Here is a 27,786-nt window from a genome sequence, read left to right as displayed (position 1 = left end):
ACTTATTTACCTTCTTGTCTGTTATATATTTATAAAGGGGGACTTCTGCACCTTTCATTTTAAGCTTCTCTCTTTTGCAATTTCCAAACAAGTTTGACAGTCCCATTGATTTTCATTGTACCTTGAACCCTTTCAATCTCCATAAATGCCTCCCCATTGCTCTTAATTTAGAACCAATACTCATATTTTTCTTCACCATTTTCCATAACTATGTTAAATCCAACTAAACCATAATCATAAAACCAAAAGATACAGGAGCAGGATTAGGCCATTTGGCCCATCAGGACTGCTCTGCCATTTCATCATGGCTGATCCAATTTTCCATCAGTTCCAATCTCCTACCTTCTTCCTGTATTCCTTCATCCCCTGACTAATCAAGAATCTATCACCCTCTGCCTTAAATATGCCCAATGACTTGGCCTCCATAGCCACCTGTGGCAGCGAATTCCATAAATTCACCACTCTCCAGCTAAAGAAATTCTTCTTCATCTCTTTTCTAAAAGGGTGTCCCTGCATTTTGAGACTGTGTCCTCTGGTCATAGACTGCCCCACCGCTCCACATCGAAGCCTTTCAACATTCAATAGGTATCAATGAGGTCTCCCCTCATTCTTCTGAATTCCACTGAGTAGAGGCCCATCAAATGCTCTGATATGACAAGCCTTTCAATCCCAGAATCACTTTTGTGAACCTCCTCTGAACCCTCTCCTATGTCAGCACATCCTTTCTTAGATAAGGGGGTCAAAACTGCTCACGTTACTTCAAGTGAAGCCTCACCAGTACTTTCTAAAGCCTTGTCATTACATCCTTGCTTTTATATTCTAGTCCTCTCAAAATGAATGCTAACAACACATTTTCCTTCTTCACCACTGACTCAACCTGCAAATTAACCTTTAGGGAACCTTGCACAAGGACTCCCAAGTCCCTTTGCATCTCAGACTTTTGAATTTTCTCTATTTAGAATATAGTCTACATTGCCCACAGCGTAGAAACACTGGCCCAATCACACAATGGCTGATCTGCTTGCCCCTGCTTTATTTTTATTCACCTTTTCTAATGAATCCCATTCAGTGATTGGGCACAGTCCAACTCTAAAACAACTGATGCGGACAAGCTTCCCAATCCTCTAACTTCCTACTAATTTTTGCTCCATTATATGCTTTCGCTTTGCCTTTTATGTTGGCAGTACACGTGCAGAAAAATAGTCTTCCACAGATATCTTTCACTTTCTTTCCCTAAAGCTAAACCCCAAATAAAGGACTGCAAATATTGAATGTGTCCAACATGTAAATAAAAATAGCTATGAAGAAAGACTTTAAGTCATCTTCTTGAAGCGAGTGATTTTTTAAGATTGCCGCTATATTCTCAAGTAAATAAAATCCCATAAAGTATAAAGAAGTTGTTGGGAAAAACATTGTCCAGAGGTATGGTACCGGAGGTATTGAAGACTGCTAACATGACATTTTGTCTACAAAGGGATCAATTCAGGAAATGGAAGCTAGTCAGACTGACCATCAGTACCAGCAAATTATTGAAAATTTACAAAATTATCGAGGGAGTAATATAAATCATTTGGATTCCTTGAAAAAACTAACAAAGAGGGTAGAGAAAAATTGATGTGGTATATATAGATTTTTTTTGGCAAGCTATTAAATGAGATCCCCAATGGCAGATTATCCAGGCTATTGAAAGCTCATAGAGTATAAGGAAAAGTAGCAACTGGATCCAAGACAGCTTCTGGGCAGGAAGTCAAGAGCAAAAATGGTCAGTATATATTTTGATGACTGAGGCTGCTGGGACTGACCAAGTCTTAGTGCAAATCCACCAACACAAACAAAAAATGCTGGTGAACGCAGCAGGCCAGGCAGCATCTCTAGGAAGAGGTACAATCAATGTTTCGGGCCGAGACCCTTCGTCAGGACTAACTGAAAGAAGAGATAGTAAGAGATTTGAAAGTGGGAGGGGAGGGAGAGATCCAAAATGATAGAAGACAGGAGAGGAGGGATGGAACCAAAAGCTGGAAAGTTGATTGGCGAAAGAGATACAAAGCTGGAGATGGGAGAAGATCATGTAACGGGAGGCCTAGGGAGAAAGAAAAGTTGGGGGGGGGGAAGCCCAGAGGATGGGCAAACAGTTATAGTGAGAGGGACAGAGGGAGAAAAAAGAGGGAAAAAAAGGGGGGGGGGGTATAAAATAAATAAATAAGGTTAGGACAAGGGGAACACCATCAAGCACATCTTTCCCTACCCCCGCCTTTCTGCTTTCCGCAGGGATCGCTCCCTACGTGACTCCTTTGTCCATTCCTCCTGCCATCCTTTCCCACCAATCTCCCTCCCAGCACTTATCCTTGTAAGTGGAACAAGTGCTACACATGCCCTTACACTTCCTCCCTCACCACCATTCAGGACCCCAGACAGTCCTTCCAGGTGAGGCGACACTTCACCTGTGAGTCGGCTGGGGTGATATACTGCGTCCGGTGCTCCCGATGTGGGCTTTTATATATTGGCGAGACCCGACGCAGACTGGGAGACAGTTTTGCTGAACACCTACGCTCTGTTCGCCAGAGAAAGCAAGATCTCCCAATGGCCACACATTTTAATTCCACGTCCCATTCCCATTCTGACATATCTATCCACGTCCTCCTCTACTGTCAAGATGAAGCCACGCTCAGGTTGGAGGAACAACACCTTATATTCTGTCTGGGTAGCCTCCAACCTGGTGGCATGAATATTGACTTCTCTAACTTCTGTTAATGCCCCTCCCCTTCACACCCCATCCCTTATTTATTTTATATATATTTCCCCCCCTTTTTGCTCCCTCCCTCTCATGATAACTCCTTGCCTGCTCTCCATCCACCGGGCTCCCTTCCTCCCTTCTCTTTCTCCCCAGGCTTCCCATTCCTTGATCCTCTCCATTCTCCAGCTCTTAGATCCACCCGTCCCCTCCTGTCTTCTCCTATCATTTCAGATCTCCCCCTCCACCTCTCAAATCTCTTACCATCTCTTCTTTCAGTTAATTCTGACGAAGGGTCCCGGCCTGAAACGTCGACTGTACCTCTTCCTATAGATGCTGCTTGGCCTGCTGCATTCACCAGCATTTTTTGTGTGTTGCTTGAATTTCCAGCATCTGCAGATTTCCTCATATCTGCGCTTAGTGCAAACTCATTGCTTTTCATGATACACAATTAACTGGTCTTAGATGTAGCAGTCACAATTAAGATCTCTGCACATAACCCCAAAATTGCCCATATGATTGATGGTGAGGAAGGTATTGGTAATCGACCCAACAATAAATTGAGCAGGCATTCAACTGACAACTGGAATTCAGTCTGTAGGAATGTGACATAATATGAATTTGGGAAAAGGCAAACAGGCCAATAAAAGGCGGAGCAAATGGTATCAAACTCTGAGAAGCATAGCAGATCAAGAGCTAGGGAAGATGGCACCAACGATTTTTGTAGACCCAGGCAACTTCTTCCATTTTGTCCACAAAATGGCTTCTTCTTCTTCTTTCATGTCTTTCTTTTCTTTCCAAGGTGGTTGAGGTTCAGTCAGAGCCTGTAATCTACAGTTCAAGCAGTGGGTTTTCAGACCGGCTGTACAGCCTGGCGTTTAGATATCTCCTGGAGCAGTCTGGAAGATGTGCGCCTTCGGGAAGCAACCCTGCAGACAATCTGGTTCCTCGCTGATTTCGCTTACTGAAGCATCGTGGGAGATTTAATCATCAGGACACCAGGTGGTGTGCACTGTTGTCAGAGGTAAGTCCCTGCACTTGAGTGATCCCATTGTTGGGCGTGAGAGCCTGTTGGTCCCTAAGTTGGGGACTTGGAGAGGTGATGCAGAAGATTGTAGCATTGTAACAGTGAGCTGCTGGTCTCCCGGTCTCCCTCTCACTCCCTTGATGGAAAGGGAGAGCCTGAGATACCAAAGTGGTGGGTTATGGACTGTAGTTTTTGACAGACTCTAGATCAAAGTCTCTCTGCAGGCTTTTGCTACTATTTGCATGGTGGGGGGCGGGTAGGGGTTGGTGTGTCTGCTGGTGCAAGTGAGGAGAGGGGAAAGAGGAGGGTTGGTACTTCTGCTCTGCTTGTGTATGTGAGGGGGTGCTTTGAGGTTCTGAAGTTACTAACATTCATTCTTTGGAGTTCTTGTTTTGTGGTTGTCTCTGAAGAGCAAGAATTTTAGGTTGTATACTGTATACATTCCTTGATATTAAATTGAACCATTTGAACTTGTATTACATGTGCACAGAGCCTTGAAGGTAACAGGACAGACATATGTGGTTAAGACGACATTAAGGACCCTTGCCTCCATTTTGCTGCAACAGGAGTTGGACCATAGTTGCAGAACTGTGTACAGCTCTGACCTATATATAAAACTTTAAATCTTCTGTTATCTTGTCAGAATTGACTTAAATTAGTTATGAAAACAAATTGCTGAACATAAAGGAGCTTCCTCCCCTCAGCAAAGGTCATAAACTAGCAGGCATAAATTTATGGTTATAGTAATCAATAGGGAGTTACTTTGTGTCATAAATTTCTATGATCCTATGTATGGACACAATTCTAGATTAAATAAGATATTCACCCCTCCATCAATGATTTTTATTACTAAATAATCATAGCACACCACCTTTTAGCGCTATACTATGTTTCGAGATGACAAAATATGAGATTCAATTTAAATTTTATTTTAAACAAAATAGGTGTTTATTCAAAAATGCAGAGTTAGGGTTAAGAAGCCTGTGGAACTGTAAAGAACAGAGTCAGGTTTGTCACTGTGAAAATATTTTCATGTCCAGCCATCGAATTGACAATGAAAACACAATGTGTATCTGCAATGAAAGAACTGGCATTCTGATCTTCTGAAAATGAACAAAATGAGCATTGGTACTCATATTAAAATGTTTGTAAATTTTGTAGTTAGATAACAGTGATTAAATCAGAACTTCAAAAAGCTTCCAAAACTATAGATTTTGTGTCAGTTTAAAAAAAAGATTTCAGCCTTGGCTGTATTCCAAAAATGTGCCAGGCTTTGTGGAGACCACCTGTTAACAGTATTACTTGACAGGATTGGTTTCCCATGGGAAAATACCTGCACCCGTACATTGTATATACGTACAAGTCAATTCCATCACAGGAAACACATTACATAACAAAGGCTACTCTACTCTAAGAAGTTTGGCAGTGATTATCAGAGTGGTAGTCAAGATGTTTCCATGGGGAAGTAAGCTGCCATAACAGATACCACCACTAGAACAGACAATAAAATGCTGTCCACTTCTTCACTACACAAAAACAAAATTTGCAGAGCCTTTTTACGATCAATTACATACTCTAGATTAGACTGCACACAACTCATTTGTATACAACATCTCAACTATAAATGAGATAATGTCTAGATAATGTATTTTCACATTTGTAGCACTGCAAAATAACTTTTAGCCAGGACACTGGTAAGTGTTCTTCTTTGAAAGACTTCTACGTTTTTTTTTGATTGCTAGACCAAAAAAAGATATATGGAGCTTCATTAAACATCCCATTCAAAGGCAGCTCTCCTGACAGTCTAATATTTTCTCAGCTCTTGACTGTAGTGTCAGATTAAATCCTGTTAGCATTTGCAATGATATTTAATGTCAAACCTTCACAATCAGAGCTAAGATAGCAGAATATTTGCTAGCATTATGTAGTTTATTCAACAACCCGTAGCAGGTGTAGAAAGCAGTGGGTTTTCTCAAGCCTTTTCAGGGTCTGGACTCTCCCTAACTCTGGAACTGCCTCCAGTCCTTGTGGATTCCCAGCTTCCACTTACTTTGCTCAATCTCAGATTTGTAATCATGGAAGTCTGTAACTTCATTCCTAAATCTCTTTTTCCTTCTTCAGAACATCCCTCAAAGCCTTCCTTAGACCTTGATCACCAATCCCAATACCTCATGTGGCTCAATCTCAATGTTAGTGGGCACCTCAAAATATTATATAATGTTACAGGTACTAAAAAGGCACACATAATTGTTATTGACTGGTAATATTACCTGAAATAAGGAGGGAAAAGGATTAGGGAAAAAGCTACTCTGAGTGACCATCTGCTCAGGTGGTGAATCTGCTACTGGCTAACAGTTTACAAAAACATCCAGGAATATTTTTTTGTACTGAAAACTTGCTGCGTTTATTTATTGTGGATTCAAGCTTGATGCTTTTCAGCATGTTGTGAGTTTGCAAAAGAGGAGGAGGAAGAAGAATGTACATACATTAACCCTAGTCATTAACACAAGATGTACTGGCCAAGACAGGTGGGCAAATAGACAATAGGTGCAGGAGTAGGCCATTCAGCCCTTTGAGCCAGCACCACCATTCACTGTGATCATGGCTGATCATCCACAATCAGTACCCTTTTCTTGCCTTCTCCCCATATCCCTTCACTCGCTATCTTTAAGAGCTCTATCTCTTTCTTAAAAGAATCCAGAGAATTGGCCTCCACTGCCTTCTGAGGCAGAGTATTCCACAGAACCACAACCCTCTGTGTGAAAAAGTTTTTCCTCAACTCCGTTCTTGTTTACCCCTTATTCTTAAACTGTGGCCTCTGGTTCTGGACTCCCCCAACATCGTGTCCAATCCATTAATAATCTTATGTTTCAATCAGATCCCCTCTCATCCTTCTAAATTCCAGTGTATACAACCCCAGTCACTCCAATCTTTCAACATATGACAGTCTCGCCATCCCGGGAATTAACCTCGTGAACCTACACTGCACTCCCTCAATAGCTAGAATGTCCTTCCTCAAATTTGGAGACCAAAACTGTACACAATACTCCAGGTGTGGACTCACCAGGGCCCTGTACAACTGCAGAAGGACCTTTCTGCTCCTATACTCAACTCCCCTTATGAAGGCCAACATGCCATTAGCTTTCTTCACTGCCTGCTGTACCTGCATGCTTACTTTCAGTGACTGATGAACAAGAACACCTAGATCTCGTTGTACTTCCCCTTTTCCTAACTTGACACCATTAGGTTAGTAATCTGCCTTCCTGTTCTTGCCACCAAAGTGGATAACCTCACATTTATCCACATTAAACTGCACCTGCCATGCATCTGCCCACTCACCCAACCTGTCCATGTCACCCCGCATTCTCATAACATCCTCCTCACATTTCCCACTGCTACCCAGCTTTGTGTCATCTGCATATTTGCTAATGTTACTTTTAATCTCCTCCTCTAAATCATTAATGTATATTGTAAGTAGCTGCGGTCCCAGCACCGCGCATTGCGGTACCCCACTAGTCACTGCTTGCCATTCTGAAAAGGACCCATTAATCCCTACTCTTTGTTTCCTGTCTGCTAACCAATTTTCTATCCATGTCAGTACCCTACCCCCAATACCATTTGCTCTAATTTTGCACACTAACCTCCTATGAGGGACCTTATCAAAGGCTTTCTGAAAGTCCAGGTGCACTACATCCACTGGCTTTCCCATGTCCATTTTCATAGTTACATTCTCAAAAAATTCCAGCAGATTAGTCAAGCATGATTTTCCCTTCGTAATTCCTTGCTGACTCGGACCTATCCTGCCACTGCTATCCAAATATGCTGCTATTTCATCTTTTATAATTGATTCCAGCATCTTTCCCACCACTGATGTCAGACTAACTGGTCTATAATTGCCTGTTGTCTCAGCTAATAAGGGGAAGGTATGAGATGTGCGCGAGAATACTGCGATATAGGCAAAGCTATGAGAGGTGAGCAAAAACACAGCGATATAGGGGAAGCTATAGGAGGTGCGCCAAACACAGTGATATAGGGGAAGCTATTGTATGTGCACGAAAACACAGCGATATAGGGGAAGCTATGAGATAACATTAGCTACCCTCCAATCCGCAGGAACTGATCCTGAGTCTATAGAACATTGGAAAATGATTACCAATGTGTCCACGATTTCTAGAGCCACCTCCTTAAGTACCCTGGAATGCAGACCATCAGGCCCTGGGGATTTATCAACCTCCAGTCCCATCAGTTTACCCAACACCATTTTCTGCCTGATGCGAATTTCCTTCAGTTCCTCTGTTACCCTAGGTCCTCTGGCCACTATCACACCTGGGAGATTGTTTGTGTCTTCCCTAGTGAAGACAGATCCAAAGTACCTGTTCAGCTCATCTGCCATTTCCTTGTTCACCGTAATAATTTCACCTGTTTCTGTCTTCAAGGGCCCAACTTTGGTCTTAACTAATTTTTTCCTCTTCACATACCTAAAGGAGCTTTCACTATCTTCCTTTACATTCTTGGCTAGCTTACCTTTGTACCTCATCTTTTCTCCCCGTATTGCTGTTTTAGTTATCTTCTGTTGCTCCTTAAAAGTCTCCCAATCCTCTGGCTTCCCGCTCTTCCTTGCTATGTTATACTTCCTCTCTTTTATTTTTATACTGTCCTTGACTTCCCTTGTCATCCACGGTCGCCCCTTACTCCCCTTAGAATCTTTCTTCCTCTTTGGAATGAACTGATGCTGCATCTTCTGTATTATTCCCAGAAATACCTGCCATTGTTGTTTCACTGTCATCCCTGCTAGGGTATCTTTCCAGTCAACTTTGGCCAGCTCCTCCCTCATGGGTCCATAATCTCCTTTGTTCAACTGTAATACTGACACTTCCGATCTTCCCTTCTCCCTTTCAAATTGTAGATTAAAACTTATCATATGACAAGATATCTTTCATGAAAATACCATTTTCTGCAGAAATACCAGCTATGCAAACTGTAAAGGACATTATAATGCTGGAATTTTCAGTTTCTGGCATTTAAGTAAAGTACTTTTATCCATACATTTTGGCACTGATAAGCACCAAAAAACTCAAGTTGCAAACTGGCTGTGAAAATGTCACACTGTCGAATCCCAGATACCCATCAACATCAAGGTAAGTTTTGCCTCGCTTTTTGCCAGCAGCAATAATGATGCTCAAAAGCATGTACAAAGAATTGTCCTAGCATGTTAACAGCAATCTCTCCTGTCATAGTCCAGGTGTTGTAAATTCATACTTCCCTGATCTCGTCATACAAATATTTTGTTTATAAATCTTTAGTTTTTGTTAAAAATCCTAATATATGTTAACTGGATTTGTATGATGTGATATCTTCATAAATAAACTTAAGAAATGTGTTGCTTCATAGTGCCTCAAGTTGCATTAAACTGTTCCAGTCTTTATCCTTCATATGTTAAAAAGAAACACATATTCCTTCCCAGAACTTGGTGAGCTGACTGATACATGTATTCTCATGCAATCACTGTTCATAATTTTGAGAAGTATTGCAAAAAAAAAAACACAGAATTGAGATCAAGTCATATCCGAGTTATTTCATGTCAGCTCAATCTTTAAGTCCTCTCCATACTTGCGGAGGAGCTTGCTGTGATTATGATCCACAGACCACAAAGGTGGAAGATGCTGGGGCTGCATGTAGTCCAGGAAGTGCTGTCGCCAGCGTTTCTCCAAAGACATCAAGGCTCGGAGCCCACCAGTAGCACAAGACTGTGTCACTTTTAGACCATGGGGGATGTGACTCTCATTGAGTATCCTGTAGGAAGGGCAGAGAAGCACCAAGAATGAGAAGACCTGTAGAGTTTTTCCATCTACAGTATCTTTTAACCAAGACTCAAGAATGCACATAATGGATATGAATAGCAGAAGGGGGAGGGAGAAAGACAGAAATCTATGTTGACATGGTTAAGGAGAATGGGGAAGAGACATGCAGTGTACGTATCTGTTAGACTTAATAACATCAAGCCTTGTGCCTTAAATTGTATGTAATTTCAATAAATTAAAATATATTATCAGCACTTCGGGATATCCAGAGGTTGCCAAAGATGCATGCTAAATGTATGTTTTTTTTAATTTAAGATTTGCTCCTTCAATGTAAAAGGAGATGTATACAACCAACTTTTCTCATACGGATTCTAATGACGTTACAGAAAAATGAAGATATGCAAGTTTAGGACTGCAATGCACAGATATCCGCTTAGGAACAGTTTGTCACGGTTTAAGCATAAATGCTTTGGCTCCTTGGCCCAGTATAGAATCCTCACAGGCAATATAAGAGTCTTGATTCAGTACCCATAAATTGGATGGAATCTTAATTACGGTTCTGTGCTCTACTAGGTAAGGATATGTGAAAGGATGCATGCAATTGCAGAATTTTCAGCTGGCTCATCACTACCTTAGTGATTTGCTTCAGTTTTAAATTTTCATACTTGCATGCAAAGTCCCTAATGGCTACACTCTGCCCCATGTCCACGACTTCTTCAAAATTTCTGGAAATTCAGCTCACCTTCGGTTACGAGCTTTCGAAAATGCTCAATTTCTATTTCTCCACATTGCAGTTTCTTTGTGTGATTGGGCCCAAAACTTCCAAATTTTCTACATAAAGCTCTCATGACTCTCTCTTTTAATTCAGTCTTTAAAACAATTACTGAAACCAAAGAAACACCAATCCTAATGCTTGATGTGGCTGCTTTGTTTGTTGCTGATCATGTGAAGCATATTGTTATAATGTTAAAGGCATAACTGCATCACAATCAAGAATTTCCACACCTGGTTTCCAGTGCTGCTCCTTCTTCAAGCAACTCTTCAGACAATACCTCCACATTAAAGAAAGCCTTTAGGATATCTTGCAGCTCTTCTCTCCGAGCTTTGGGAAGACTTTCGGCATTGAGTAAGGCCCGGGCTCCGGATCGCACCTGCCTACGGACTGGGTCCTCCAGTAACCGAACGCTCTCCTCAGAACCAACTGGTGCATTGAACTCCTTGGCCAGCTGCTGCTTTAGGATGTTGTCATAACAGTTTGAGGCAGCATGGCAGGCAGTGCACAGGAGGAGGATGTCATGAGAATTGTGGTCTTTCATCTGAATCGGAAAGTGCTTGCGGTATTCATGGGGCACAATATTCTTCCTAAGGGAAGACAAACCATTCCTTTAATTTGGATCTTAACTACAAATAGAAGTGATACCACAGGCTGCAGCAGATGACCAACTCCCCAATCAATTATTGCTGAAATAATTGCTGTAAGTAACCAAGATTACTTTCATGCACATAATTCATACTGCATACCTTTTCGATCCAAATGCAGGCTAGGCAATTACTATACCAAGCAATGTGTTCTCAATGCCATGCCCATCAGCAGCTCCCAGTTGAGAGTTATTTTCACTCTCATCGCAATTCCCACAATGACCTATTTGTCCTTGGCCTCCTCCACTGCCAGGGTGAGGCTAAATATGAGCACCTCATATTCAGTCTGAGTAATCCGCAACTGTAAGGTATGACCATTGAATTCTTCAGTTTCAGCTAACTTATACCATTCTCTGTTCCATTCTCTCTCCTGCTCGTCGAGCCAGTTCCTCCTACACACAGCCACCCTACACCAACTCTCCATCAACCCGTTTCCTTCCCCTCCTCACTCACTCCTGTCCACCTATTGGCTGGTGGCGCAATGGCATCAGCGCCGGACTCCGGAGCAAAGGCTCCCGAGCTCGAATCCAAGTCGGGCCACCATCCCGAGCACGCTTTCCATCCGTGCCGGATTGAGCGTCGAGCTAGCCACTCGGCCCTGTGAAAAAAAAGGGTCGAGTCAGGAACGTTCATATCATGACTCGGTTAATCAGGAACGAGTCAGGAACGTTCATATTGTGACTCAGTTAATCCGAAAGGAGACCAATCCTGACACCACGCGCCAGACAAGAATGGTTGACTGGTGCAACACGCTAAAAAAAATAATAATCCACCTATTCCACTTCCCTTACTTGGTTCTATGCTCTACCTTCTTCTCCTATCAAATTTAATCATTTTGTAGCCACTTGTTACCTCTATCTCTCAGCCTGTCACTAATTCCACTCGCCCTTCTTCCAGCTGCCTATCACCCTTCCTTACCTGAACCTGTCTATCACTTGCCAGTTACTGCCACTCCTTTCAACCTGGGTCTTTACACCGGCCATCTCTCCTCCTATATTTCAGCCCAGAAATGAAGGGTCTTGACCTGAAATATCCACTGTTCATTACTGCTTGACCTGCTGAGTTCCTCTGCTACTAATGACTCACATTGCCTCCATCTGTCAATTCCTTTTTCCAACATCCTCCAAACCGGTGCCCAACCACAGACTGAAGCAAGAATCGGCCACTTAATCTTTTAATTTTTACCAACAGTCAAAGATAAATGTGGCCCATCACCATACAACTGAAATTTAAACTAAAATTAAAAATTTAAAAAAAAATCCAAATACTTTCAGACTTTGTTTACCAAAATTCACACATTTAAGAGATTCACATATCAATTACTTTTTGCACAAGACGTTTTCCAAATGTCTGTTACTTTATGCTTATAGAAGTATTTACCAAGTGTTTAGGTTCAACAGAAGCAATCTTACCTATGTGATAGGATGTTATTTAGTCCTTCAGTTAAGATCATTTGCATTACATGATCCTTCTTTTTTCTGTATTTGTTCATGACATTTTAATGATCCATTTGCATGAGCCCCAAGTCTCTTTAGATTGCCAATGTTTCTAATTTTATTTTCAGTTTTCAAGCTATTCTGTTATTTTTTTTAAGTCCACAATAGATTATCTGATATTAAAATCAATTTGTTTTTATGCCTAATGCAATCATTTAATATCTTTAAATTTAATGCTTTAGTTAACATTGCTTACGATGTTGCCTATATTTGGGTAATCAGCAAACTTGAATATGTGGCTTTCAGTAATGAATTGTTCCTGTCCCCATGTGAATTCATGAAGGGATACTTAATCATGTGCTGCTAATTTAAGCACCTTAATATTATTCCCAGTCTTCACATATTCATATAGGCTTTCCCTGGTCAACTACAGATTTTTAAACACCCTTTTATAATGCAGTGTGGGATAAACTAGATTAAATTATCCTAAAAGAGCCTATTGCTATGCAATCAAGGGACAGCTAGATTTTAAGATCATGGCACTGAATTGGTACTTCTATAAGATTGTTTAACACTTACTTTTGATCCTTCAGTCCCCCGGTTCAAAATACAATAAACCCGACCACTATCAATCCATCATTCAAGTTCCAGACTCCAACCCCATAACCCTGTGATAGTCCTCTAACCCAGAAAACCCAACCCTATGAAAGGTCTACTCTCTCAAATTATTCAAAGCCCCAATCCTCCAGTCCCTCAAATGTTTCAGACACTTGATGTTTCCAAACTGATCCCAACCTCCCACTGTCCCAAGAGTGCACTAGCATTTCTCAAAACAATGAGTAGAATGGAAGCAATATCCTTTTTAAGATCTCGTTAGACTGAAAAATACTACTTCAAATAAAACAGTTACAAATGGAACAGTTCCTGCTCTGTGCCAAGTGAGTAATAAAGACACTAAGTTTTCATGAAATCACTGCTGCATTCAAAAGGAAAATATGGCCAGTGTACATTAGGTGAAGATAGAATTCAAGCTGGTTGGATTGCCAGGATCTTATTTGCATCTACTTTGAATTCAGGTGTCACCAATGCATGCTTTTTGAAGTAAAATTAAACATTTGAACAGAAGGAAACTTCACAAACAGTCTGAATCATATTTAACCCCCTGCATCACTCTCATTTATATCCAAATGCTACAGGGCTGCTGACTAATACATGACTCACAAAGTTAATGTGTTTATTTATTCATTTGTGGAATGTAGCTTTATTGACAAAGACACCTGCTTTTCCCAGTTCTTAGCTGCTCAATGAAATAGCTGTTTGCCTGTGCATCAGAGGTGCACATTACAAGAAACTAACCAGCAATAATAAGACCATAAGACATAGGAGCAGAATTAGGCCACCTGGCCAACTGAATCTGCATTCCATTCAATCACGGCTGATATGTTTTCTTCTCCTCCTCAACCCCAGTTCCTGGCCTTCCTGGCCTTTGATGTCATGTCCAATCAATAACCTATCAATCTCTACCTTAAATACACCCAACGACCTGGCCTCCACAGCTGCATGTAGCAACAAATTCCACAAATTCACCATCCGCTGGCTGAAGAAATTTCTTTGCATCTGTTTTGAAAGGACACCCCTCTATCCTGCGGCTGTCCCCTCTTGTCCTAGATGCTCCCATTATGTGAAACATCCTTTCCACACCTACCCTGTCTAGTCCTTTCAACATTCGAAAGGTTTCAATGAGATGCCCCCTCATCCTTCTGAATTCCAGCGAGGACAGACACAGAGCCATGAAATGTTCCTCGGATGATAACCCCTTCATTCCTCGAATCATCCTTGTGAACCTCCTCTGGACCCTCTCCAATGCCAGCACATCTTTTCTAAGATGAAGGGCCCAAAACTGTTCACAATACTCGTGAGGCCTCACCAGTGCCTTATAAAACCTCAGAACCACATCCTTGCTCTTGTATTCTAGACCTCTTGAAATGAAAGCCAACATGACATTGGTCTTCCTCACCACCAACTCAACCTGCAAGTTGACCTTCAGGGTGTTCTGCACAAGGACTCCCAAGTCCCTCTGCATCGCAGATTCCTGGATTTTCTCCCCGTTTAAAAAAATAGTCCGCACATTTATTTCTACTACCAAAGTGCATGACCATGCATTTTCCAACATTGTATTTCATTTGCCACTTTCTTGCCCATTCCGTGCGCATGCGCCTGTCGTGCATGCAGCCTGGTACAGCCGTTCCAATCTATTCCTACTTTCTTCTTCTTACTTTTTAACTTACGTTATTTTTTGTATTTTTTTTCTCATGGTAACACGTCGAAGCTGCACCCTCTCTAACAATCTGGTAGAGAGAGTTTTATTTGGGTTCTTTTAGCACTGGAAATAGTTACATCTCGACACACGGGACAGAAGCAAGGTCACATTGTGTATGGCAGGGACCAGCTAATATCGACCGGTTTAGCAAGCAGAGCGGCGGACACCCTTGCTGAAATCTGGAGGAAAATACACAGAGGATGCAGAGGGGGATCACAAAGTCGAGGAAAGAGGACCGGGTCGAGACAACAGAGACTTATGGAGAAGAGGAGTTCGGTGGGTAATACCGTCCCGGCTGACCGGAAGTGCACTGAGAGAGGTAAGCGTAAAGGAGTTGGGCGCTTACTGATCTGGTTAACAACAGATGGTGCAATCCGGGTCATATTACGATCGAGGAACGTGTTTGTAGACCGGATATTGAACTTTTTACTGTTGGACTTCGGCCACATTCCACCGTGATACAACACTTGGCGGCATGGGAGGTCGTTCCTGCCTGTGGCCATCGAACGTGCAGCTCCTCACGTGGAGGGTCAGACAACCCTGAGCCAATAGACTGGTCCTGGACTTATTTTCTATCTGGCATAGTTTGCATTTTGTTGTTTGATTGTTTATGGTTTTTGTATTGCTAGATTTACGCTCTATTCTTGGTTGGTGCGGCTGTAACAAAACCAAATTTCCCTCGGGATTGATAAAGTATATCTATCTATCTATTCTCCTAATCTGTCTAAGTCCTTCTGCATCCTACTTGTTACTGCCTGCCCCTCCACCAATCTTCGTATCATCTGCAAGCTTGGCAACAAAGCCATCTGTTCCATCACCTAAATCATTAAAATACAGCATAAAAAGAAGTGGTCCCACACTGATCCCTGCGGAACACCACTAGTCAATGGCAGCCAACCAGAAAAAGATCCTTTCATTCACACTTGTTGCCTCCTACCAATCAGCCAATGCTCTATCCATGTTAGTAACTTTCCTGTAATACCATGGGCTCTTAACTTGGTAAGCAACCTCATATGTGGCACCTTGTCAAAGGTCTTCTGAAAGTCCAAATGTACAACATCCACTGCATCCCCTTTATTTATTCTACCTGTAATCTCCTCAAAGAATTCCAACAGGTCCGTCAGGCAGGATTTTCCCTGAAGGAAACCATGCTGACTTTGTACTATCTTGTCCTGTGTCACCAAGTACTCCATCACCTCATGCTTAACAATTGACTAACATTTTCCCAACCACTGAAGTCAAGCTAACTGGTCTATAATTTCCTTTCTGCTGCCTTCCTCCTTTCTTAAAGAGTGGAGTAATGTTTGCAATTTTCCAGTCCTCTGGCACCATGAACGTTACCTCTTTCATAACCCTAGGGTGCAGATCATCTGGTCTGGGTGACTTACGTACCTTTAGGTCTTTTAGCCTTTTGAGCATCTTCTCTCTTGTAACAGTAATTGCACCCACTTCTCTTCCTTCACACACTACAACATCAGGCATACTGCTAGTGTCTTCCGGTGAAGACTGATGCAAAATAATCATTTAGTTCAGCAACCACTCCTTGTCCCCGTTACTATTTCTCCTGCCTCATTTTCTAGCAGTCCTATATCCACTCTCATTCCTCTTATTTTTAACATACTTGAAAAAACTTTTTACTATCCACTTTGATATTATTTGCTAGCTTGCTTTCATATTTCATCTTTTCCCTATAATGACCTTCTTAGTTGCTCTCTATAGGTTTTTAAAAACTTCCCAACCCTCTATCTTCCCACTGCGTTTTGCTTTGCTGTATGCCTTCTCTTTTGCTCCTACAATAGCTTTGCCAGCCACATAATGGAAGAACCAGTGCATGATTCAGAGTGAACTTAGGTGGCATGCCCCAGGCAGCTGCTCTCCTGGGTTAGTCACAGGCCATGCTTGGATCCCATCTTGGAAGAAGGTTAGATAACTTGATGCAACTACTGATGAAGAGACTGAATGCTCAAGCTGTCAGATACTTCAGGTGGTGGATGTGGAGCTAATGAGACTTTGCTGGCCTGTGCTGAGCTTCAGCAGTGTTGCTGGTGCTGTATGAACTGACATCATTGGAGAACATTCTACAGCGTTTCCTACCTGTTTTGTAGATGGTGAAAAGTGTTTGCAGACATAAGATGATCCAAAAATCAAGCTGCTGAAGGTCAGCCAATGTCTGTAGAGTAAAATGGACAGTACCATTTCGAAGGCACTTCATCTGCACCCTCTATAGATGATGTCTGAGCTGCTGAGTTCCTACAGGATATGAGCAAGAGTTTCTCCAGCTTCTTGCTTGTTTCTGTTGACTTGTCTAATAAATAGCTGACTGTGACAAGACTTCAGAGTTTAAACCTGAGCAGCATCTGGGGAAATGCTTGGCTCTGTTTCATAGAAAATGGTTCCACTGCATGCTATAGATCTGTGTTGGACCTTTATCTGACTGGGACCTCTATTTGTGTATACTTGGTCCTGTTCTTCACAAATCTTTATTGAGGCAGGTTTGATCACTAAATTAACTGAAATACATACTAGGGGGAAAGAATGCACAGGAATACAAGAGGCTACAGTGTGTCGTGGACTCATCCTGTTACAATCCAGGTACAGCTCTCCCCAACATTAAGAACACCTACATGAGGTGATGTCTCAAAGCTGCATCCACCATTAGAGATCCCACCATCTGGGCCATGTCCTCTCGATGCTGCCATTAGGGAGAAGGCATAGGAGTCTGAAGACACATACCTCAATGTTCAATGAAACCTCCTTCTCCACCTGAATACAAATTTGAGAGATACACTCAGACACAAGGTAACAGAATAGAAATAAACTCTACTCATGCTGATGAACCGTCAGAATTCATGGATGTGCAGTTTTCAGCAGCCAGAACTGTACTGAATCTATCCCGTTTAGATTAGTGTTGGTGCCAATAGAACATGATAGGATGCACTCAGTGATCACTGTAAACAACATCACAGAAGGTACATCTGTGATGGGTACATTAGTAAGGCTGAGATCAAGTAGGTTTCTCCCATCTATTGATTTTTTCACCATCTGCCATATGGCTAATGTGACAGATGTATCAGTCAAACCAGATATAGCAGTGTCGTGTTATTGAGCTACTTCTGTTGTGAACTTCAAAGTCCCAGGCAAAGGGCTGCTAACGCTGGTGGCAAAGGCAAAGGTGGTGGAGTCTCCCACACTGGCCGATCGATGTAATGTCAGGCTACCACTTAGACCAGTGTATGGGATAACTCTCCCAATTCATACATGTTCCAAGGTGACAATGAGGATTATGTCAAAAGAGGAGGCTGTTTGGTCCATCTGCTCCAAGCCAATTCCTAACAGAGGAATTCCACATGTTTTATTCCCTGCTCTCCATTCCCCTTGGACTCTTTTGCCACTTGCCTACACAGAGTTGATCTACAACACTCACTTAATCTGCCAGCGTGCTTTCTGGATCCAGGAGAAAACAGTAGCATGCAAGGGAAACCTGTGTGGGAACAGGGAGAATTAAACTCCACATAGAGCTTATCAGAAGTTTAGGATCACACCTAGTCACTGGAGCTGTGAGACAACTGCACCACTATGATTGCATAGCATCGGATGGGCTAATTCTGCCTTGATACCTGAATTTAATCCTTTGATCCGGGGGGGGGGGGGGGGGGGTATTTTCTCTTAATGTATGCTTATTACTTCAATTTAATTCAACCAATTTATAAATCAATTCAGTGACAGTAAGAAACTGCAAAAATGGGTCTATCAATTGCAAAAAGACAGAATAACCATATAACAATTACAGCACAGAAACAGGCCATCTGAGCCCTTCTAGTCCGTGCCGATCGCTTACTCTCACCTAGTCCCACCGACCTGCACTCAGCCCATAACCTTCCATTCCTTTCCTGTCCATATAGCTACCCAATTTTACTTTAAATGACAATATCGAACCTGCCTCTACCACTTCTGCTGGAAGCTCGTCGCACACAGCTACCACTCTCTGAGAAAGCTCAGGAAGGGATCGGAGAGTATGGCAAAGTGCAATAGGAATCGATGTGAAAGGTGAGGGGAGTAATGGATTAAAAGTATTATATATGAATGCATGAAGTATAAGAAATAAAGTAGATGAGCTTGAGGCTCAGTTGGAAATTGGCAAGTATGATGTTGTAGGATAACAGAGACATGGCTGCAAGAGGACCAGGGCTGGGAAATGAATATTCAAGGGTATACGTCCTAACGAAAGGACAGACTGATGGGCAGAGGGGGTGGGGTGGCTCTGCTGGTGAGGAATGAAATTCAATCCCATGCGAGGGGTGACACAGAATCAGGAGATGTAGAGTCAGTATGGATAGAACTGAGAAATTGTAAGGGCAAACAGACACTAATGGGAGTTATCTACAGGCCCCCAAACAGTAGCCTGGATACAGGGTGCAAGTTGAATCAAGAGTTAAAATTGGCATGTCGCAAAAGTAATGCTACGGTTGTTATGGGGGATTTCAACATGCAGGTAGACTGGGAAAATCAGGTTGGTACTGGACCCCAAGAAAGGGAGTTTGTGGAGTGCCTCCAAGATTGATTCTTAGAGCAACTTGTACTGAAACCTACCAGGGAGAACACAATTCTGGATTTATTGTTGTGTAATGAACCGGATTTGATAAAGGAACTCTATGTAAAGGAGCCATTAGGAGGTAGTGACCATAATATGATAAGTTTTAATCGACAATTTGAGAGGGAGAAGGGAAAATCGGAAGTGTCAATATTAAAATTGAACGAAGGGGACTATGGAGCCATGAGGGAGGAGCTGGCCAAAGTAGACTGGAAAGATACCCTAGCAGGGATGACAGTGAAACAACAATGGCAGGCATTTCTGGGAATAATACAGAAGGTGCAGGATCAGTTCATTCCAAAGGGGAAGAAAGATTCTAAGGGGAGTAAGGGGCGACCGTGGATGACAAGGGAAGTCAAGGACAGTGTAAAAATAAAAGAGAAGTAGTATAACATAGCAAAGATGAGCGGGAAGCCAGAGGACTGGGAAACTTTTAAAGAGCAACAGAGGGTAACTAAAAAGGCAATACGGGAAGAAAAGATGAGATACGAAGGCAAGCTAGCCAAGAATATAAAGGAGGATAGTAAAAGCTTCTTTAGGTATGTGAAGAGGAAAAAATTAGTTAAGACCAAAGTTGGGCCCTTAAAGACAGAAACGGGTGAATTTATTATGGGGAACAAGGAAATGGCAGACGAATTGAACAAGTACTTTGGATCTGTCTTCACTAGGGAGGACACAAACAATCTCCCAGATGTAATAGTGGCAGAAGAACCTAGAGTAATGGAGGAACTGAAGGAGATTCACATTAGGCAGAAAATGGTGTTGGATAGACTGATGAGACTGAAGGCTGATAAATCCCCAGGACCTGATGGTCTGCTTCCCAGGGTTCTTAAGGAGGTGGCTCTAGAAATCGTGGACGCATTGGTAGTCATTTTCCAATGTTCTATAGATTCAGGATCAGTTCCTGCGGATTGGAGGGTAGCTAATGTTATCCCACTTTATAAGAAAGAAGGGAGAGAGAAAACAGGGAATCATAGACCAGTTAGCCTGACATCAGTGGTGGGGAAGATGCTGGAGTCAATTATAAAGGATGAAATAGCGGCACATTGAGATAGCAGTAACAGGATCGGTCCGAGTCAGCATGGATTTACGAAGGTGAAATCATGCTTGACTAATCTTCTGGAAATTTTTGAGGATGTAACTTTGAAAATGGACAAGGGAGAGCCAGTGGATGTAGTGTACCTGGACTTTTCAGAAAGCCTTTGATAAGGTCCTACATATTAGTCGGCAAAATTAGAGCACATGGTACTGACATGGATTGAAAATTGGCTGGCTGACAGAAAACAGAGTGGGGATTAACAGGTCCCTTTCAGAATTTCAGGCGGTGACTAGTGGGGTACCGCAAGGCTCGGTGCTGGGACCACAGCTATTTACAATATACATTAATGATTTAGATGAAGGGATTAAAAGAAACATTAGCAAATTTGCAGATGGCACAAAGCTGGGTGGCAGTGTGAAATATGCGGGGGATGTTGAGATAATGCAGGATGACTTGGGCAGGTTGGGTGAGTGGGCAGATGCATGGCAGATGCAGTTTAATGTGGATAAATGTAAGGTTATCCACTTTGGTGGCAAGAACAGGAAGGCAGATTACTAACTGAATGGTGTCAAGTTAGGAGAAGGGGAAGTACAACGAGATCTAGGTGTCCTTGTTCATCGGTCACTGAAAGCAAGCATGCAGGTACAGCAGGCAGTGAAGAAAGCTAATGGCATGTTGGCCTTCATAACAAAGGGAGTTGAGTATAGGAGCAAAGAGGTCCTTCTGCAGCTGTACAGGGCCCTGGTGAAACCACACCTGGACTACTGTGTGCAGTTTTGGTCTCCAAATTTGAGGAAGGACATTCTTGCTATTGAGGGAGTGCAGCGTAAGTTCACAAGGTTAATTCCCGGGATGGCGGGACAGTCATATGTTGAAAGATTGGAGTGACTGGGGTTGTATACACTGGAAATTAGAAGGATGAGAGGCGATCTGATTGAAACATACAAGATTATTAAGGGATTGGATACACTAGAGGCAGGAAACATGTTCCCGATGTTGGGGGAGTCCAGAACCAGAGGCCACAATTTGAGAATAAGGGGTAGGCCATTTAGAATGGAGTTGAGGAAAAACTTTTTCACCCAGAGGGTTGTGGATCTGTGGAATGCTCTGCCTCAGTAGGCAGTGGAGGCCAATTCTCTGGATGCATTCAAGAAAGAGTTAGATAGAGTTCTTAATGGTAGCAGAGTCAAGGGATATGGGGAGAATGCAGGAAAAGGGTACTGATTGTGGGTGATCAGCCATGATCACAGTGAATGGTGGTGCTGGCTTGAAGGGCTGAATGGGCTACTCCTGTACCTATTGCCTACTGTCTATAAAGAAGTTCCCCCTCATGTTACCCCTAAACTATTGCCCTCTAACTCTCAACTCATGTCCTCTTGTTTGAATCTCCCTCTCAATGGAAAAAGCCTATACACGTCAACTCTATCTATCCCCGTCATAATTTTAAATACCTCTATCAAGTCCCCCGTCAACCTTCTATGCTCCAAAGAATAAAGACCCAACTTGTTCAACCTTTCTCTGTATATTAGGTGATGAAACCCAGGTAACATTCTAGTAAATTTTCTCTGTACTCTCTCTACTTTGTTGACATCTTTCCTATAATTCGGTGAGCAGAACTGTACACAATACTCCAAACTGGCCTTACCAATGCCTTGTACAATTTTAACATTACATCTCAACTCCTATACTCAATGCTCTGATTTATAAAGGCCAGCATACCAAAACCTTTCTTCACCACCCTATCCACATGAGATTCCACCTTCAGGGAACTATGCACCATTATTCCTAGATCCCTCTGTTCTACTGTATTCTTCAATGGCCTACCATTTACCATGTATGTCCTATTTTGATCAGTCCTACCAAAATGTAGCACGTCACACATATCAGCATTAAACTCCACCTGCCATCTTTCAGCCCACTCTTCTAACTGGCCTAAATCTCTTTGCAAGCTTTGAAAACCTACTTCATTATCCACAACACCACCTATCTTAGTATCATCTGCATACTTACTAATCCAATTTACCACCACATCATCCAGATCATTAATGTACATGACAAACAACATTGGACCCAGTACAGATCCCTGAGGCACACCATTAGTCACCGGCCTCCAATCTGACAAACAGTTATCCACCACTACTCTCTGGCGTCTCCCATCCAGCCACTGCTGAATCCATTTTACAACTTCAATATTAATACCTAACGATTGAACCTTCCAAACTAACCTTCCATGTGGATCCTTGTCAAAGGCCTTACTGAAGTCCATATAGACAACATCCACTGCTTTACCCTCGTCAACTTTCCTAGTAACCTCTTCAAAAAATTCAATAAGATTTGTCAATCATGACCTTCCATGCACAAATCCATGTTGACTGTTTCTAATCACACCCCGTCTATCCAGATAATTATCTATACCATCTCTAAGAATACTTTCCATCAATTTACCCACCACTGACGTCAAACTCACAGGCCGATAATTGCTAGGTTTACTTTTAGAACCCTTTTTAAACAATGGAACAACATGAGCAATACGCCAATCCTTTGGCACCATCCCCGTTTCTAATGACATTTGAAATATTTCTGTCAGAGCCCCTGCTATTTCTACACTAACTTCCCTCAAGGTCCTAGGGAATATCCTGTCAGGACCCAGAGACTTATCCACTTTTATACTCTTTAAAAGTGCCAGTACTTCCTCTTCTTTAATCATCATAGCTTCCATAACTTCCGTTTCCCTTACCTTACACAATTCAATATTCTTCTCCTTAGTGAATACCGAAGAGAAGAAATTGTTCAAAATTTCCCCCATCTCTTTTGGTTCCACACATAGCTGTCCACTCTGATTCTCTAAGGGACCAATTTTATGAATGTATGGTGATATACAAAAAGAAGGAGAATCCTATCTGCAGGCTGAGAATAAACAGGGAAGACAAAAAACAAGTACAGAACTTTTGCTACTTAGGAAGCTTGGTGCATCAGATGGCAGGTGTGACATGGACATCAAAAGAATAGGGATGGCAAAAGACACCTTTACGAGAATGAAGAGTATACTGACCAATACTAAACTAGGCATGACAACCCGCCTCAGAGTACTGAGATGTTACGTTTATCCAGTTATGCCACATGGCTCAGAATGTTGGACAATATCTAGTAACATGAGGAAATGAATTGAAGCAGCAGAGATGCAGTTTTTGAGGAGGATGCAAAGAACATCATGGACGAAACGAATATCTAACGAGGATATCATGAACAGAGCAAACACAAAAAGAGAAATAATGTATGAGATCATGAAAAGGCAACATAACTTTATTGGACATGTGGTTAGGAAAGAGGAGTTAGAATGCATGGTAATTATGGGAAAGATTGAAGGGAAGAAAGCAAGAGGAAGACAAAAACAAATGATGATGCAGACAGCAGCCACAGAACCTGAAATGAATACCAATGAATTGATCCACTTGACCCGAAACAGGAGTGTGTGGGCCATGGCAGTCAAAGCTCAAACTGGGCATGGCACCTGATGATGAAGATGATGATGAGAGTAAGAGACAAACAGATTACTGCGTCTTTCCTAAAGGGGATTAGCAGAACTGTTTCTTCCAACTGGATGGCCTTATGTCCAACATCACTGTTTTACGCTCCAGATGTAATTAATTTATTGCATTCATTTTGAAAACTCCTTGGTGGGAATTGAACTAGCATCTCTGATTAATAATTCAAACAACATTTATCCTCTCACAAGATCATACCTGATGTAAGACTCCTTTTTACCACACACGACACACAGGTTCTGCTTGGTTATCAGATAATAGTCTTGCTGGGACTCAGGTCTTCCTGATGGTTCAAATTTCAGCTTCACAATAAATGGCTCCTTGCTGATAAGCTCTGAATGAACAACAGGCAGCTGCTCAGATTCGAGAGGACGGGCTTTCTGACTATTAGCACATACTGACCAGATGCTGGTCTTGTCATTTCAGTTATTAAAAAGCATCATGACAAAGAAACTAAATTAATGGGCATATATAAGCAAACATTCCTAAAAATAATAAAATAATGTTAATACTGCAATGAAGCCACAGTAAGCAATCAGGGAAGAAAGGGAAAAGGGAGACAAGGGAATAATGGGAAAGAAATGGAGGGAATATGAGGTGTAAGGAAACATGGAAGTGTTTCGAAAAAGGAAGAGACAACCAAGGAAAGGGTGAGCTCTACAGGAGCTAAGGGATGGGATGGAATGGGCAGGAAGGAGGAAATAAACAGAATGTTTAAATGGAGGAGTGGGCACTGAAGGAAGTACAGAGAGAAATTAAAGGAGAATAAATGAAAGTGAAGGCCAAGGGGGGAAGAGAGTAATAGCATGTATGTAGAAATATATTGTAATGATATACGTTTCTCTTTGGAATGCACAGATACCAATTAAAATCGGATTGAATGAGGTGAAGTGTGAATTAGATTTTACAGTAATCAAAAAGATGTCATCTACGAAAGTATCAGGGGAAACCGTAGATGGAATCCGTCAATCAGTTTTACGATGAATTCAGAATGACGCAGGTAGCTATTGACTAAGTGATTTCATACGAGTGCCTATTACCATTTTTTATGCTTCCTCTGTGCCTTGTTAATCTAAATAGTGACAGCACAATTCACTCTCTCATGAAAGACATATCATTCTCTTTTCCACATACCCCCAATGCCCTTGTCTAGATACCATTGAGCCTTCTTCCTGTCACAGGTGCACAGAGGTTGCCCGTCTGGAGCATGGAGGAAACAGTTGTCATACAGTGGTGATTTCCTGTGAATTATCAAACAAACAGCAATTATTTCACTTGAGGACATATCTAGAGCACACAGTTTCATTGTAGAGAATGTGAAAGAAACTACTGGTGTCAATGGTATATAGATATTCACCTTCACCTACCAATGGAACTGACAGTCTAATTGGAAATGAGAGCAAATCTAAGTAGTACCCATGGCCATTTATCTAACCGATGAAGTAATTTATATCTGCACAATTTGATCCTCTCGTGCCATAATTCTGCCCTATTCTGTATTAAATATTTCTTTATTACTAATGCCAGATAAAGTAAAATCCAAGTTTGGAAGTTGATCACTGAATTCCCAGAAATCACAGGGCTGAATTTCCCCACTCCCTTTTTGAGAAGTAAAACGTTCAATGTTCTTTTGTACTGTTTTGGGATTTTTTGATTTTTCCTTGAACTCTGCTGAAAGACCAGCTTATGCTTCACAGTTCAGATTTTGGTTCAGTGATGGCATTTGTTATCATTACTCTGAAAGTGCCAGCTGTTCATGGTAAGCAGAAGTGCAGTTGCACGCTGATGTCAATGTCGACTTGCTCCTCCACAAGGTGTGCTATTTTACTGACCTCTCAGGCACAACCTCCAAAATCGGTGAACTGGCAGAATGTCAAGTACAGGTAACCCCTGCATTAGGGAGGGCCTTCATTTCTAAAATGCAAAACCATGTTATCTGAGCATGCATTAAGAACACAAATTGAAAAAAAAATTGATTTATTTGCGTTCTCCCCACCACATAAATTATATGAGAGTAAATTTTATTTGAAATCTGAAACTTTTTGGGTTGTGAATTCTGTAAGAGTGGATTTCCATAACCCAAAGGGCAATAACATGGGGTTGCCTGATTTACAAACTATTCAGAATAAAGTATTCTTAAAAGGTTACATTTGGATGCTAAGGGGCAACTTAGTTTTAAATGGTGTACTAAGCCATAGTCATTGTTTGGTAAGCTCTCTGCACCCCCCACAGAACCAGTGGATGACAAGCCCTCAAATAATTGCAAATACACAAAATGTTTTGCTATCTTATGATCTTTCAAGCAATACATTAATATAATTTGCATGATTCAATCCTTATTTAGTGCCTCTTAAAATAGTTAATATATTTACTGAACGTTTTGCATTATTGTTGCTGATTTATCATCACTGTGAAAATTTGTGATGACAGCTTGGGGGCTGAGCATGAGAGAGCCTTCACTACCATCAGACATTAGTTATGAAAATCTTTGACCAGTGGGTTTCCCCCCCAAAGTTAGCACTGACTACAACAGTTATTGGTGAAACCCCGCCTAGTTTCCTTGGCTGCGCATGTCTAGGGAAAACACACTCCGGTCCCGCCAAATCCGTGAGATTGAGATGACTCTCCCACCCCAAAGCCCGGTGTGTGTGGATGCTGGGTAATTTGTTACCCTGTTACAAATTCATTGCCAAGAAACAACAGGCAGCACACTGCATACGATTAAAGGAACTACATTTATGAATCTTAACTAAAGTTTAGTAAAGAAAGAAAAAAAAAACAAAAAAGGGCCCATTATAATTAAGCAGTCAAATGTGTACAAGTTGGAACTCAATTCTTCCAAAATTCATATACACCAAACATCAGTCGATCCTGGTACTTGGCTCCATCAAATTATGGTCCCCCACCAGGTGGAATCCTACGACCGGTTCTCTCCAGGTCTTCTCTCTTCATTTCCCAAACAAAGAACCCAGCTCACATTCCAAAGCACCCATTATCTCTAACCTTAACCCAAACACCGCTTCTATAGACAGACCATTACGTTAGCAGTGAAACCTTTTGGCTTGCTCCAAAATAATAGACTATAAAGACATAATTTCATGAGCTATACAAGTGTCATCTGTGGCTGAACTGATAAATCTCTTGCCTCTGCCTCATTTTTAAGCTGGGGCCTTACTTGCACTTAATTCACTCTCTGGTGCAGTGCTGCACTGCTGCAGGAGCCAGCCGTCTTTCGGATGAGACTAAATCGAGGCTGTGTCTATTGACTCCAGCAGGTCTAACAGGCCCCATGGGGACCATTTCAAAGAAGAGCTAAAGAGTTATTTTCCACACTTATCCCTCAACAAGCATTACTGAAACATATTATCCTGTAATTATCAGTACTAAAGATACAGAAGATGTTCATTTGACTTGTGTAGCCTGCAGATTTTTGTATTCCGTTTTCCTGGTTATATGAGAACTGCTCAGTCAGCAATGTTGATGAAATATTCTGGCAAATTTTGATCAAAAATTCAAATTTAAGTAAGAATTAATTGACTACAAGCTGGAAAGCACTTTCTAAAATGTTTTACAATGTAAAAATAAATCTTCCTTTTTTGAAATGGTACTGGTACAAGAGAAAAGACAAAACTGCACAACCTAATGAAGTTAATGTTCAATAAACTGCGTGTTAAGCTAAGTGAGAGACTTTTTTCTTCATTGTAGTTGTCTTAAAAATGTACTTAAAATTCTGAAAGCAAACTACATAGACACAGGCCCTTTGATCCATCTAGTCTGTGCTGAACTGTGATTGTCCCTGGTCCTGGACCATAGCTCACTATACCACTCCCATCCTTGCACTTAACCCAACTTCTCTTAAATGCTGCAAACAAACCTA

General features: G+C 41.7%; 1 protein-coding gene across 5 annotated transcripts in view; it reads right to left on the bottom strand.

Moving 5' to 3' along the window:
* Positions 1-4,682: 4,682 nt before the first annotated feature.
* Positions 4,683-27,786, bottom strand: part of exd2 (exonuclease 3'-5' domain containing 2) — a 76,512-nt gene continuing 53,408 nt past the window's right edge. For 4 of the 5 annotated variants that reach the window (XM_072265340.1, XM_072265361.1, XM_072265369.1 and 1 more), the window contains 4 exons: positions 25,044-25,150; positions 24,108-24,243; positions 10,565-10,921; positions 4,683-9,551 (listed from right to left, as the gene is read on the bottom strand). In XM_072265340.1, the coding sequence (XP_072121441.1) occupies positions 9,335-9,551; positions 10,565-10,921; positions 24,108-24,243; positions 25,044-25,150 (817 nt within the window). In that variant the 3' untranslated portion in view covers positions 4,683-9,334. The remainder of the gene's footprint in view (positions 9,552-10,564; positions 10,922-24,107; positions 24,244-25,043; positions 25,151-27,786) is intronic. The other variant, XM_072265379.1, reaches the window with a different exon arrangement.

This window comes from Mobula birostris, chromosome 1, assembly GCF_030028105.1.
Source record: "Mobula birostris isolate sMobBir1 chromosome 1, sMobBir1.hap1, whole genome shotgun sequence".
Lineage (NCBI taxonomy): Eukaryota > Metazoa > Chordata > Chondrichthyes > Myliobatiformes > Myliobatidae > Mobula > Mobula birostris.
The sequence above is the reverse complement of the archived record's forward strand: the minus strand, read 5'-3'. Positions and strand labels throughout refer to the sequence as shown.